We start from the raw sequence: 15,397 nt of genomic DNA, 5'->3' as shown, positions 1-15,397 counted from the left end.
GCATTTGTATGTGCCTTCTCAATTTCATCAAACAGAATAACTGCATAAGGCCTTCTACGTATAGACTCAGTCAACTGTCCCCCTTCTTCATAACCCACATACCCTGGTGGTGCTCCAATCAGCCTTGAAACTGCATGCTTCTCCATGTATTCACTCATGTCAATCTTCACTAGAGCTTCATCAATATTAAATAAATAGGATGCAAGAGCCTTAGCTAATTATGTTTTGCCAACACCTGTTGGGCAACGACTACTAAGTGCTAACAGCAAGCCGTTGCGTGGAGAAGAGTGAGGATGCGTTGAAGCTCTCGTGGGTGCAGTGAGAGCAGATGGAAGAAAAAAAATGCATTGAGGTAAGAGCATAATGAATGGGGGCAGAATGAAAACTTGAAAAGTGGAGTTAACCCTAACTTGTTCATGTAATTTTTTATTTGTAATTGTTAATTTAGTTTATTTTTATTTTTTATGTTTTTTAATAAATTAATTTTCATTTTCTTTAATTTTTTTTTTGGTTTATAAAGGGTAATTAGACAAAAATGAAGGGGGGACGCCCAGAAGAACCCCATTTTCGGGGGGACGCCCAGAAGAACCCCATTTTTAGGGGGGACCCCTAGAAGTACCCCTTTCGGGGAGTCGAGTCTCCCACATTGGGGAAACGCACCCCCTTGCGTCTCCCCGAGTCTCCCCAAAAGGGGGACGTGGGGAAACGCACCCTCGAGAGTCTCCCGGGTGCGTGGGGTGTGCGGGGTGCGCGCACCCCACCCTGGGGGACGCGTCCCCATGGAACACTGGTAGATAGCTAACATACTGACCAAGCTTCTCTCCAGAGGGAAATTTGTGTATTTTCGAAATAAACTGGGACTTGTGGAGAATGCCTCTTTGAGAGGGAGCATTGATTTGACGACATCATGATATTCTTCTTGTGTCAATTTGACTAGAATTAGGAATGCTATCCCTATGTCAATTTGACCAGAATTAGGGAGAATGGTTTCATGGACAGAGATTCTTCCAGTGTCTTGTGCTGTGACCAGAATTAGGGATGTTATCCCTGTGTCAAGCACATTGACCAGAATTGGTAAGAATGGTCCTGTGGATAAATAATTTCCTGTGTTATGTATTGTGACCAGAATTAGGGATGTTGCCCCTGTGTCAAGTAAATTGACCAGAATTAGGAAAATGATCCTAGAGGCTGAGTTGTAGCCTCCCAGCATGATGCTCAGATCACTTTCTAGATAGAGCTTGTTTGATTGATCTATCTTTGGTAGACTGTATATGAGTACCATGGTTGTGAGATACTGGTTGTTTGATGATGCTGGTAATGTTGATTCTGATTTGATAATGATGCTAATCTAGTCTTGATGTTTCCTTAGAAAACCTTTAACTTGTTGACATCTTGTTAAACATTATGAATACCTCCCTAGCTAAGAGTGAGTGTTGAAGAATGTAGCTATGGTCGGTCTTCATAATCCTTGATGTACTTGTAATACTTTGTAAAAACACAAAAATAAAATTGTTGGTACTTGTATAAGAATGTTCTTGGGTTTTAGATGCACAGAGATAGAAGGAAAAAAGACAATAACTAGAACCTGTAACTCGGCCCTGTAAAGATGAATTCTGTCCAAGGAATTCAACCTCCTGGAAATCGGCCTCAGAAGTAATTTCACACGAAGAAAATCGACTCCACTGATCACCAGAAAATCAGCCTCTGTGACCAGCGACTCGTCATTGGCAATTCGGCCTCCCCAACAACTGTGCCTCACTTCAACAACTTGGCCCTATGATCTCCACAACCCGGCCTCTTGGATTTGCCCTCAAATTCTCCTGTACTTCTCCTCCACTGTGCTTCAGTCCACTGAGCCACACGCACTAGAGAAAATCTCTCTCTTGTGACTCGCTGTCTTGAGTTCTTGTGTGCCTTCACCTCTTCGCTAGGCTTCTTTTATAATCTTCATTAAGCCTAAATCGCTAACCCTAACCTCTCTTCTAGAAGATCTTGGAGATCAATGTTTGAGATTATTTCTAAGTCATTTAAACAATTAAATTTTTTGTTCTTAGAAAATGACTTAATAGTCCACAATAATTAATTGTTTTTAATTATTGTTTTTCGAAGTTAGACTTAGGAAAGAAGACATAAATCATTGACTCCACTAGGAAAGCACTTAAAGAGGCAATAAATCATCTTCCACCTGCTCAGACACCAAGCCTAAGCAGAAGACCTTCTGAAGCTACCACAAGCTTCAACAAGATTAACTGTGCAACTGGAAAGACAGCCATGTGATGGATGGCTGTGATCAGATGAGGAACATTCTCCATGTGAACTGACATCAGAACACTTTTTAATGAAGCATTTTGTAGTGATTCTAAGATGGATGTAAGAAGTTTTTTTAAGAAAGATATGGGCCAATCAATTTCTGCGGGGGCTGACCAAACTCAGATCTGGGGCCAACTTGGGTTAATAAGATCTGAGGGCCGATCAATGATAGAGGGAGTACTTTTAGGGGCTATTAGGAAAGCTGCAAATAACAATAACCTATCAGTGATATACAGAGCAACAGCATTAAACAAATTTAACTAGCCTTTAAAACAGGCAGCGGAAAATCTCTTTCAGGCATTAAAAGGAAGCAAGTGTTAAGATCTGGTAGGCAGCAAATTCCCAGAAGTATTAGAGCTGCAAGGTCCACTCCTGGAGATATCATTGGCCTTTTAAATGGCAGAATGCAGGGCAATACATCATGCATAGTGCAGAACCCTCAACCTTCTGCTGGTTGTTTTAAAGGCTAGTTAAATTTCTTTTAGGCTGCTGTTCTGTATATAACTGATGAACTATTTGCTGTTTGCAGTCCTCCAAATAGCCCCTAAAAGTATGACTTCCATCGCTCATTCAGAGAAGCAAGATGCAATATGCCTATTCTTTTTAAAAATGCACTCAGTATGGTTATATATATATTTTCTATTCAGATTGGCACATGCTAGTGTCTCAAATATCGCTAACACAGGCCGGCCCCCAGATTTATTTAACACAAGTTGGGCCCAGCTCCGAGTTTGGTTGGCCCATATCTTTCTAAGGAAATATATCCTCTTATTGCCATCTCAGAATTGCTAAAAGAATACTTCATTACCAATTGTTGAGATGGTTAGCTCATGTGGAGAAAGTTCCTCATCTATTTGCAGCAATCCATGGCATGGCTGCCTTTCCAGTGGCACAGTGAAACTTCCTTCAGCAAACTGTTCTTGTTGGACATGTAAAAGGGCACTCCCTGCTTTCAAAGTTGATGAACTGGAATTGATGTATTTTGAAAACAGTTAACATAGCCCCAGCTTCCTGGTTTAAGGAACCATACAGTTCCTTTCATTGCAACCACTTTGCACAAAAAATCTTGAATCTCATCTACTGTGGCTGGAATTTTGCTTGGTTCTATTTTTTCTGTTGAGGTATGAGAATAAGATGTTACACTTGTCAATAAAATAGGACTGAAAGCTTTTCTGCCCTTATCTTTCTTAGATCTGTGATCTATCTGATCTTTCTTGGTTTTCTTTACCTCGAGCACATATGAAGTATCAATGACTGCCCTTTTGCCAATGTTATTTCTCTCTTCTAAATCTGCTTGTTTGCCAACCATCATTAAATCATTGGTTTAAGCCTCTTCTACCCTTTCCCAATTGTTATGTTTTTCGCTCTTGCAGCCAAAAGAACCTTGCCAGGATCCACTATCTGGTTTGCCTACATCTACAACATTTTGACTTACTACCTCTGACTTCACAAAATTGGACTATCTTTGGCAGGATCCAACATTGCAGGCGAAACATACCTATCGAGTTCTCAAATGTGGAAGTTCCATCTTTATTAGACCGTTGAAATTGCAGAATTTATTTTTTTATGGTTTTTCTTTTTAAGCTTCCATAACAGATGGAATTGCTAGATAACTGGCTCTCAATGTGAGACACTGCTTGCTAGCTCTCATAATCCTTGTCTTCAAATTGTTCTATGTTTGACTGTGCCTCAAGATTGTTCTCACCACAATTCACATCAATGTAGTGATTTTGAGCTTGCTTGGATTGTCATCGAGTTCATCTCTCTTATGCAAAACAACATATGCACCCTCAATGTTTCTTTCCCCTTGTAGACTGATTGTCATTTGTGATTCACTTCCACCGGCTTGGTCTTGATGAGCTATGAGGGGGTTGTGGGCAGTGTTGGGGATCACCATTAGGTGTTGGTATTGCAATGGGACTTTGTGTTCTTCTCCTCACATAATTGACGATGTGCTTAGACCTTTAGATATCCTCTGTTTAATCAAGATTCACACAAGCCTTGTTAGGATTATCCTAGAATATTGTAGGTATCATTGTCTTTCATCTTGTAGAGAGGTGACATGAGGTTTAGGGGGTTTTTGGGGTCACAACAAATAAGTTTGTCTTATTTATGTGGATTTAGGTCACCGGGGTTTCCCCCTTCCCTAAGGATCTCTATTTTATAGTTTGGTACTTTTCACCCACCTCCTTAGATTTTGGTATTCACAGATATTTTGATGAGGAGTTGTACCATGACTTTTATGGACATCATAGAATACTTTTACTTGTGAATTGATCCTTTTGGAGGACTTCAAGGTTTGTATTAAGACCAAACATATTCCCCTCTATGGTAGGGTAGAGGATGCATTTTGGTTACAAGCGATTGCATCAGAATCAATTGGATTGTAGAGGTTTTGGAGGATGCCATGGTACCCCTCTTAACCTATGATAAACTGCTTTTGCATCTAGGCGAAAGCCATGAGCTATGGATCTTGAATGGTATCCCTTGTTTCCTTGATTGCAATAGATTCACGTGGTTCCCTTGTGACCCTAAAGTGGTTTGCACTGGGAGCATTAGTGTGGTAGACTACGTCTTAGCTTTCAAAGACTTGCTTTAGTATATATTGCTAACACTCCATCACTTGGATACCTATAATTAACCATGCCATCGTCTCATTTTCCTTTTGTGTTGATTGTAGCGCCACCTCACCTTGCTCCACCCACCCTCTTTCCTTCTACGCCCTCCTTGTAACACCATATTTTTGATGATAGGGACAGAGATGCTTCCATTGCCCACCTTTATGATCTCCTTTCCTCACTCTTCAGTTTTGATTCCCTTGAGTCTTCCTCCTAAGTACAATATGTGACCTTTAGCTTTTACCCCCACACGACCAATGCCACCACCTCCTATCCCATGACCAAGTGGTACAATGAGAAGTGTAAAATCTTTCATATACACCTTCATTATATCGTCTTCTGTAATCCCACCTTCTACACTAGTGCAGAAATCTTATCGGCCCTTCATAACAAATGCCTCTTCATATCTCGATGAAGATGTGAATTGCATGCCTCCTAGTTGTGTGTGGGCTATCTATTTTGCCAAAGTTTCCCATGGAATTGTACTTGTCCCAACCAATGTCACATTTGTTGGTGTGCATTCTAAGCTTCAGCACAAGCATGGACATGTTATTGGTAGGACACGAATCTTTGAGGAAAGCTACCTACTTTCATCAACCCAAGAAGACCTTGTCGAATGTGGATATAACTTAGATGGATAAATGAATGCATGCATGCCTTGAGGGTATAAGGAGATGTTTGCTAGAATGTCTTCATTCATGACAATGGATGACATGCATTCATGGAATTTTTATTGCCCTTTCTCGATGCTCTACATTTTTTTGTGACTTCATGAATATGCCATATGCCATATATTTATATATTCAAAGTTATATAAGCTTATATCATGTGTGTGTGTGTATTTATGTATGGAATAGGTTTATGTATTTTGTATGTATATTTGTGCATATATACATTTGTCTGTGTACTAAGTATTTACCAATGTTGCACGACTCATACTCATAAGACTCGACGAGGCATCGACTCGTCTACTCGTATAAGACTTGGGAACGACCCTTATAAGACTCGTATAAGACTCGTCAAAATACAAAAAAAATTAAAATGTGGTAAATTTTAAGCACAAAAAAGAAACTAATGACGATTCCAATCCTTATAAGTTATAAAAACCACAATATATGCAATAATTCATAACATCATCTCATATCTATAATGAGGAGTCAAATTCATGGCCAAGGAAGATGGACTTGAGCAAGATCAAATGCATCATTTATCATAAGCATGGGCATTGTGCATCATAGTGTCCAAATGAGAACAAGAGTAAAGGGAAGTAGTAGCAAAAGCAAATGGCAACCTTTGCAGAAACTCAAAGGAATGAGCTTTCTACCAAATTCCAGAAGGATTTCTCGATTGCATCTTGCCTTTCTACCAACACATTTCCAAGGGATACTTGGTATGTGGACAATGGGGTATATTGGCATATGACATGAGCTTAATAGATTTTTCCAATCTGAAAAGGCACAACTCAAGACTTCAAGTAGAACTTGGTGATGATGTCAAGTACTTAGTAGCAAGAGTCGGTACCATTCCCTTCTAGTTCCAATCAAGTAACCTTTTAGACTTTAACAATGCTCTGTTTGTTCCAGCTCTCATGAAGAACTTGCTTTCAATTTAAGTTATGGGGAATAGGAGCCATGCAGTAGAGTTCAAGACCTAGTAGGTCCTCACCAAGCTAAAGGAATCTAACCTAGAAGCAGCACAAGTGATAGGTGGTTAGTGAAGGCAATTAATACAAGTCGTAGGATGAACCTATTCGAGCCCTAGTACATAACAAAGATGGCTTGTATGAGTTGTGCCTGTGGCACAAGACGATGAGGTACTTGCATCATAAAGCACTCCCTATCTAAGGGAGATAGTCACAGGTATTCCAGAGTTCAACATTCAGCAACAAGGAGTATGGAAAGGGTGCACACTTGGCAAGCATGCCAAGGCTATTTTCCCATGCAATGAGCATAGGTCTAAGGAGATTTTAGACTTGGTGCATTTGGATGTCTATAGACTAATTTTATTAGCATGAATATTAGGAAGCATGTAATATGTTTCATTTATCGATGAATTCTCTCAAAATATTTGGATCTACTTCTCAAAGACCAAGGATGAGGTCATTAGCAAGTTTTAGGAGTTCAAAGCTCTAGTTGACACCAAACAAGGAAGAGGATCGAAGTCTTGAAATTAGACAATGGGATTGATTATACCCCCAAGGAGTACGAGGGCTTATACAAGGAGGCAAAAATCAAGTGGAGACTAATTGTTCCAAAAAAACCAAAGCAAAATGGGGTTGCAAATTGAAAGAACTAATCCATCATAGGGACTACTAAGGCCATAACTCACGACCAAGATGTGTGAAGTGAAGAGTTACTTTGGTAAAATAATTTTTATCGAGTTTATTAGCTTTATTTTAAAGGTGATTGATGGGGAAAGACTAGTGCCAAATATCCCAAAGGTCATATGGAGCTATGAAGGAATAAAGAGAACTTGTTATGTATGATAAATATTGGGAGAAATAATTGTTGTTATAACATGCAGAAAATTAGTAATGGTTGCAGATTTAATATGGTTGGAAATAAAAGAGTAAAAGGCCCTTCCAAAGATGTGCTTGAATGAACTTGAAATAGCATTAAGACGAGCTCCTACTTTAGGCTGATAATCAATAACATATCTTGCAATGAAATGACATGTAATAGATAAGGTCTGTCAACCACTATGTAAAAGCAACAAAAGCCTTAGATACAATGCACCTGTTCCAAAGCCTTTTTCCAAGTGACAAAAACGACACTTAGCTTCAAATTCTTATTGCAGTAGCGTTAAACATGAATTCTGGGAATATAAATCAATAAGAGACAGAAGATGGAATGCCAGACATAAGATGAAACTTTGCTAATCATATTGTCGTTCAAAGATCTTCAATACAAGCCAAAACCAAGAGAATATCGTTTCCTCAAACCATCAGTGGTTAATACCAATGTTGCACGACTCCCTCCAATTACCCTTTTCCTCCACCTCATTTCCAAAAAGAAAAAAAAAAACGAATTTTTGGACAGTTTGGGGGTTTTGCTGCCTGAAGGGTCTTATAGGGGTCTGATGGGAGTCTTATAGGCTACCCGCTGATCTTATAAGGGTAAACGGGTCTTGTACAAAACCTGCTGGGTAAGGGTAAAGAACACGGGTTTAATGAGGGTTACCCGTCCTCCCTTCTGACCCATTCTTACCCGCGGGTTTAATAAGGGTGGTGCTTCACTGGTATTTACACACATTATATATATATATATATATAATGGTGAATTTATCAAATGTTTTTGTCCTTGCAAAACATAGATTAGCATATTTAATTGGAAACATATTTTTCATGGAATAGTATGTTGGAAGTACCTCATAAGGGGTTGGGAGTTTCCAATTTCTGTGTTCTTGAATTGGGCTTCACCTCTAATTGCATTGATTTTTCCTAAATGAGCTAGATAATCTGCAATTCTGTTAAAAATTCTATGGCTTTATACACTTCAAATCGGTTTCAGTATGAATTATCCATGTCTCATTGGATTGGGAGAAAGCATTTTCAAGCATTTTTTAAACATCTTTTAGAACATATGGATGTGGAATCGTCACTCATCCAACACATGAATCAATCTTATTGAAATATTTGTTCTTATTCTCATCAACTTTGAGTTTCTTCTAATGACCTGTAGTGTTTTCACAATAGGCCATGATTCTAGATCACATTCTCCATCTTGCCCGACCATCTGTTATTTTTTTGTTGCGAGAATGAACTTTTGGTTTAGAGACCCTATGGTAAATTTGAGCAAGAAAGTTTAGTTTGAAGCACACAGATTGAGTGAGGGCACAATGTGTGAGGGGCCACAAGAACAAAGACACGGGATCTCTCTCAGTTCGCAATATCCCCCCTCAAGAAAAACCTAGTAATTAAAAATAAAAAAAATCTTACAATAGTAAATAGATTTTGCAAGCCCCCCAAAATACCATTCCTTGAACTCAAATCATATCAAAACAAGAAATTGATTGAAACACACAAACCAATTGTAAACACGGTCACACGTGATGAAGCTTTGCATGGATCCACGAAGAAGAAGAAAATACCTTTTAAGAAACATGCCCTTGGCACATAATAAATCTGCACAACCTATGTGAGGTTCACCTTGTTGGAAAGGATGGTTGTTGATGTACTATGTAGCATAGGATAGTTGTTGATGTACGATGTAGCATAGGTCTCCTCTGAATAGAGCGTGCAAGGTGCAAGGGGATATAGAGAACATGTAGCAACATAAGGTGCTGTAGGTTGAGCGAAAACAATACCCCTGTAATGATTTAAAGATAATAAATATTTCTTCCGCAAAATGGTATGAAACCCTAACTGTAAAACACCACTAATCCTATAAAGATCACAACAAAAATGCAGACTATCAATTGTGTAAATTTTTTCTCTTTTTGCAAACAAAATTACTGATTGGGAATATGTTGATATCCAACTTAGATTGAACCCTTTTTTTTAACAGAACGGACTTCTGGAGATGAAATGAAATGAATTGGATTCTATAGCGAGCTTCAACACAAAGGGTTAGGGCTTGGGGAGACATAATCCCTGAGCTTTGATACAATGTTTAAGCTAGAACATACATGCTATAAGAATTTAGAATCTCTATAGAACATGTAAGATAACCACAAGAGACTCTGAAATTGACGAGTAACCTCATTACCCTGTTATAATTGAATAGGAAAGAGTGATATCTCACATAATGATTATAATGTGGAGAAGAGCACATTATTTAGGGACATCTCTAGCCTGATTACTCCATTAATTACAGTCCACCAGGCCACCTTCATCACATTAATGAGGGGCCACTAAGACCACCTTTTAAATTACCGCATTAGTGAAAAAGCATTAGGGTCTAACACTAATGACTCTCATATCCACTAAGTCAAGATTACATCAAAGTACATGGTGGTTGATGAATTACACCTACAGATATTGGATAGTCGAGTAGTTGCCCATTTAAAGTTGTTTGACTTGCTGTTATTTAAGTTTTGTTTCTTCAAATTCTATTTATGGTGTTGTTTCAGGCTTTTATAAAAGTTTATATGCATATGATGTTTAGGGAAATTGGAGTTTTGTTGGTTTGGCCTTTCCTTTTTTTTTATTAATTGCCCCTTCTTTATGTATATTTTTTGTCTATTGATAAGGAGGTCATTTTAATGTGTTGATTTGGTAATATTTTATCATTGACAATTGAGTTTCTACTAGGCCTTTCCACCACTTTTGCGGATAATTGTGTTTTAATGTTTGTACAAATTGTTCTTTCTTAATTTGAGCTACAAATTGAAATGGTAGCAGTTCAAAATTTTTCTATTGCTAGTATAAATATGTATTTGAAAATTGAAGTATGTTATCTGGAATATTTTTTTAATAACTGAAATAAGAATACACTATGGTTAACTTAAAATTAGCCATAGTCTTAATAGATTAGTTCATTGCTCAAGTGTAATGAATTATTTTATTGTAGTTTAAAATGAAAGCGAACATTGACATATCAACACTGTCTAAAATGACAAATATGAAAACACTTAATTTTTTATCTATCACAAAAATATTTGGGTGGATGTAAAAATGTAAAAACAAAAAACATTAATGACATTTTTAAGTGGGCCGTCGTTGGTCATTGTTGTTTAGTCAAGAGTCATAAGGAAATTGCTATTAAATATTTTGAATAATGTATGATCTGTATGGATAAACAATTAGAATTCAAAGAAACTTATCAGCGCAACAGGAATGTCTTTAAGCCTGTACACCTTTCTTTAACAACTTTAAATGTCTTTTGTAGATTGACAAGCATTGTTTTAGGAGTAATGGTCCAAATGCTTCTCTTAGTTTTGGATCCTCCCATTTGAATTTTTGTGTAAGTAAATCTTTTTGCTTTAGTCATTGGAGGAAATATATTGATATTTTTTAGTGAAGCTTTTCCTTATGTGTTGGATTTAATTTATTACATTTCTTCATTGTAGAAAGTAATCTTACTCATTGGTAACTTGGGTTTCTAGTCAATATTTCTCTACAAACATGATGTTATACATACTACATCAAATGCATTTTTTATTATAAATTCTTAATTCTTGCATTGCTATCAATTTTTGGGTTATGTTGTTGGTTTCAGTTCTTGATTAAGCACATTTTTATCCTGTATAGTGTGTGTTGGCTCAATGTTGCACCAAAATAGTATGACATTAAGACTGTATTTAGTTTAATCTTAAGAAGTCTTGATTAGTTTGAATGCCCTTGTTTAGTTTCAAATTCTTTCAATCATATTGTGAAAAATACTATTATGAAACAAATCCTTTCTGAATAATTTTGACATACTTGTAGAACCGCAAATTTTGGACATTGTAAATATTGTATGAGTTGAAACTTTTGAGAACTTGTAAAATATCTAGACTTTGTAAATGGAGATCGAATCTAAATTATCCATATTTAAGCATACACCCCTGTAATAATGTTACTTATGTGCCTGTCGTGTTGTCACTTGCTTTTAGTGGGTTGTAGTCATAACTTCCTTTTGACCAATTGAGTAGTAAATGATGTAAAGTTGGAGATATATCATATGTTGGATGATTCATTGATATTTCCACCAACCATATGAAAGTTGGATCAAGAGAAAGCAAACAATCAACCCTTTTTTATTGTCTTAGGTTGATCATGGAGCAAGTTAGGTCATTGAGTTCAGTCTTGCGTTGGCCTTACATATTCTATGTGACAACTCGAAATCAATTTCTGATAGAGTAATCTTGAAAGATTGCTTTAGTTTCACTAGGGATTGTTTATTGATAACAATGTGGCATGGGGGAGAGTGCGCCATATTAATTGATTGATGGGTTGCTTAATTGCTTGACAAAGATAAGGTGAAACAGAGTGACTAACAGTGCTTGAGGAATACCATTATTAAGGTCTATGCAATAATCAACAAGGGCATATGTTCTATTTGGAGCTAATCAAGAATTCTATACAAAAGGAATAGGCTTCTTTGGTTAGAGATTGTGATGCTTTTGTGACACTCATTTGCTAGCCTTTAGATCTTTTTGTAATCCAGGCACATTTGAATGGATGCATTTTTTATTATGTTATAATGGTTGGGACCATAGTTTTAAAAACGGGACCGGTGACTGGACCGGTCCACCTAATAAACCAGGTTTCAAATCAGAACCGGTCAAACCGGGATTGGTTAGATCCCAATGAACTGGTTTTAAAAAAACACATGAAATAATTATGTTTAATGAAAACAAACTATTTTTAAGACTTAAAACCATGATTCCAAACCGATAGACACAAAATATGCAAAGTTTGCTCATATATATACCATGTAAAGGTGAATATATCAACAACAAAAATATATAATCAATGAGGCTCTAAATGGCCTCTAGAGTGAAAAAACAAAGCCTACAAACTATGGGGCCACTCACCTACTACAAGTCTACATATATGATAATAGTGTTCAGCATTATCACTTGAAATTTCTCATGAGTCATCGTGATCAAACTTACTTGGTTGAGTATCAACTCCCAAACTTTGCAACTGCTTGAGTCACAAACTTCTCTATTGGCTCAGTGACTTGAGTCTCAAACTTCTGAAGGTATTCTGCCATAATAGGCCCTATTAATTCATTTGGTGCTCCACATGGCTTTACATGGCCTCCTATCCCAGCGAAGTGTTGCTTGAACCTGTTAATGCCCCTTCCTTCAATAGATTTTTGGCAATATTTGCAGATCATTTTGCCATCAATCATATCACAATGAGCGCATGCTACTTGGCTTTTGGAGGCACGATGACTACTACTTAGCTCAAACTCTCTACTGTTCCACTACTCCAGCAAAAACTCAACTCTCTCCAAGCTCCCAATCAAACTCACAAAAACTCCAAACGAGATGTGTGAGGCAAATGAAAGGGGTGAGCTCCTTTTAAAGGTCTGGAGAGGGTGTTTTTGGAGGGAAACAACCCTTATTTTCCCTCCAAACCACCTTGGAACCTTCCTAAACTGCGTTGTATGGGTCCTCCGTAGCCTTGGAAGTGAATAGACCGGTTTGACCATAAACTGGTTGGTTCCGTCCTAAACTAGTCGGTTAGCACCGGTTTATGTGATTTTTGGGCAAAGAGGTGGGTTAACCCTGGTTTTTCTATCGGTTTGACCCGGTTGGCTAATGAACCGATTGGTTTGACCTGGTCGGTTAATGAACCAAGCGGTTTGACCTGGTCGGCTAATGAACCGACTTATTTTTAAAACACTGGTTGGGGCCTCGAGTCAATAGTTCAATAATGGAAGTGTATTGTTGGGTTGTGCTTTGAATAAAAAATTATGAGCTAACCGTGTGAATAAATCATGTGGGAGGGGTTGTATTATGCAACCTAAGTGTGGGACCCTTTTGAATTGTGATACAAGTTCATGCATCTTTCATATCTATGGCTAGTTGTTGGGATAAATTCTTCTTTGTTTACTTGAGGCAAGGGAAACTATTTAGACTGTATTAGTTGGAATAGCTCCCTTTAGAATGATAGTAGTTGCAAGCATAGTTGTAGCTACAATAAGGTCATAATTTGAGGGTAGTAGAGTAATGTGACAAACTCCACTTAGGATTTGTGAAGTTTGTAATGTTCCTAGAAATTTATAGCCTAAGGGATGAAATAGCCTATCAATCCCCGTAGGCCACAATCCTCAATAAAGGGGAAACCCCAAAATACCCTATGTTGGGAAAGTTTTGGGGCAACTGGGCAAAGAAACCCAAAAGTAGGCCTATCAAGATTCCATTGAGACAACTGCATGCACAAGGCATTCTTTTGAGGATCATCGACGAAAACATATGCAGATTAAAGCTGTATCAGCAACATCTCTTAGATTGATCGAGGCAACGACCCCGTGTAAGGCTTGCGGTGTAAAATAAGGATTTTCGAGCAACGGATTTTTCTCGAAAGTCAACCGCCAGTCCAAAGTTTGCCAGCATGGGACAATGGCCACCCTTTTGAGATACATACATTGATGTAATTGGTTGGGCAATTCTTGGGCATGAATAACGAAATTATCAAGGTATGTAGAACACTATGTGGGGTTGGATGAATAATATTCAGTGTGGCATGATGACAATTTGATCATAATTTGTGGCCTGCCAATTGGTGACACCACAGGCAATTTGAATGTAATTGTAGCCGCATCATCCTGGGTTGGATCCACGACATTCTCAGCTCATTGACGTGAGGCATGCCCTACGGCACTCAATACATTAATTTACTAGAGATTCTAAGCGGACCAAAGACTTTGGAGGACAAATTATTTCCTATTTGGATAGATCTGAAGTTTTGGAAGGGAGTCGATACTTGTACAAGGAAGAAAAGGTTGTGGTTGCAACAATTCAAGATTTATGGAACATTTTTGAGTTTCTAAAGACAGTATAGAGGTAAGAAATAAACATGGTTTGGTGATACTTTAGGAAATTAGTCCAGACAAAAGCTCGAATAGGGTTTCTAGTGTTAGAAAACTATAATTGGATAGTTTGATGTTATTGGTTAGGGCACTTTTGTGTTGTTGAATTCACTCTGATTTATTGGAACTATATTATGGAACTGGAATCATACTGTTTGGTGGATTTGTTGAATAATATATTCATTGATTGGTTTACTGAATTTTTGTTTATGTATGTATTAATTGTATTGAGCTCAGCTATAAATATGTTGAAGCCCTGGGTTGGATCCACAACATTCTTAGCTCATTGACGTGAGGCATTCACTGCGGCGCTCAATACATTAATTTACCAAAGATTCTCAGTAGATCAGAGACTTTGGAGGACAAATTATTTCCTATTTGGATAGATCCGAAGTTTTGGAAGGGAGTCGATACCCGTACAAGGAAGAAAAGGTTATGGTTGCAACAATTCAAGATTTATGGAACACTTCTGAGTTTCTAAAGGCAGTGCAGAGGTAAGAAATAAACACGGTTTGGTGATACTTTAGGAAATTGGTCCAGACAAAAGCTCGCATAGGGTTTCTACTGTTAGAAAACTATACTTGGATAGTTTGATGTTATTGGTTAGGGCACTTTTGTGTTGTTGAATTCACTTTGATTTATTGGAACTATATTGTGGATCTGGAATCATACTGTTTGGTGGATTTGTTGTATAATATATTCGTTGGTTGGTTTACTGAATTTTTGTTTAAGTATGTATTAATTGTATTGAGCTCAGCTAGAAATATGTTGAAGCCCTAGTGCCCTAAGAAATTTTAGGGAAAAATTACCTTAGCACACTATAGTGGTATTAGAGTAAAGATCTTGCCAACCTGGATGGTAATTAAAAATAGAACCACTGGAAGCAAATTTTTGGCGAAGGTATGCAGAGTCTTGGAGAAAGCTAGAAAAGATGGAAGAGCAACGAGCAAAAAATATTAAAAGGCTGCAAGAGTGGAACAAAATATTTGAAGAATATAACAA

At 37.6% G+C, this 15,397-nt stretch overlaps 1 protein-coding gene across 2 annotated transcripts in view; it reads left to right on the top strand.

The window, feature by feature from the left end:
* LOC149165429 (uncharacterized) overlaps positions 1-15,397 on the top strand; it is a 127,014-nt gene that overhangs the window by 36,860 nt on the left and 74,757 nt on the right. The window contains exon 4 of one of the 2 annotated variants that reach the window (XM_089432302.1): positions 10,757-10,831. The exons of the other annotated variant lie outside the window; for it this stretch is intronic. Coding sequence (XP_089288428.1) covers positions 10,757-10,831 — 75 coding nt within the window. The remainder of the gene's footprint in view (positions 1-10,756; positions 10,832-15,397) is intronic. 2 annotated transcript variants of the gene reach the window in all.

The sequence above is a fragment of the Pinus tabuliformis genome, chromosome 5_1, assembly GCF_031772625.1.
Source record: "Pinus tabuliformis cultivar Carrire ecotype Pingquan chromosome 5_1, CPIR1, whole genome shotgun sequence".
In the NCBI taxonomy this organism is placed as follows: Eukaryota; Viridiplantae; Streptophyta; class Pinopsida; order Pinales; family Pinaceae; genus Pinus; species Pinus tabuliformis.
Note: the sequence above shows the minus strand (reverse complement) of the source record. Positions and strands in the feature narration are given on the sequence as shown.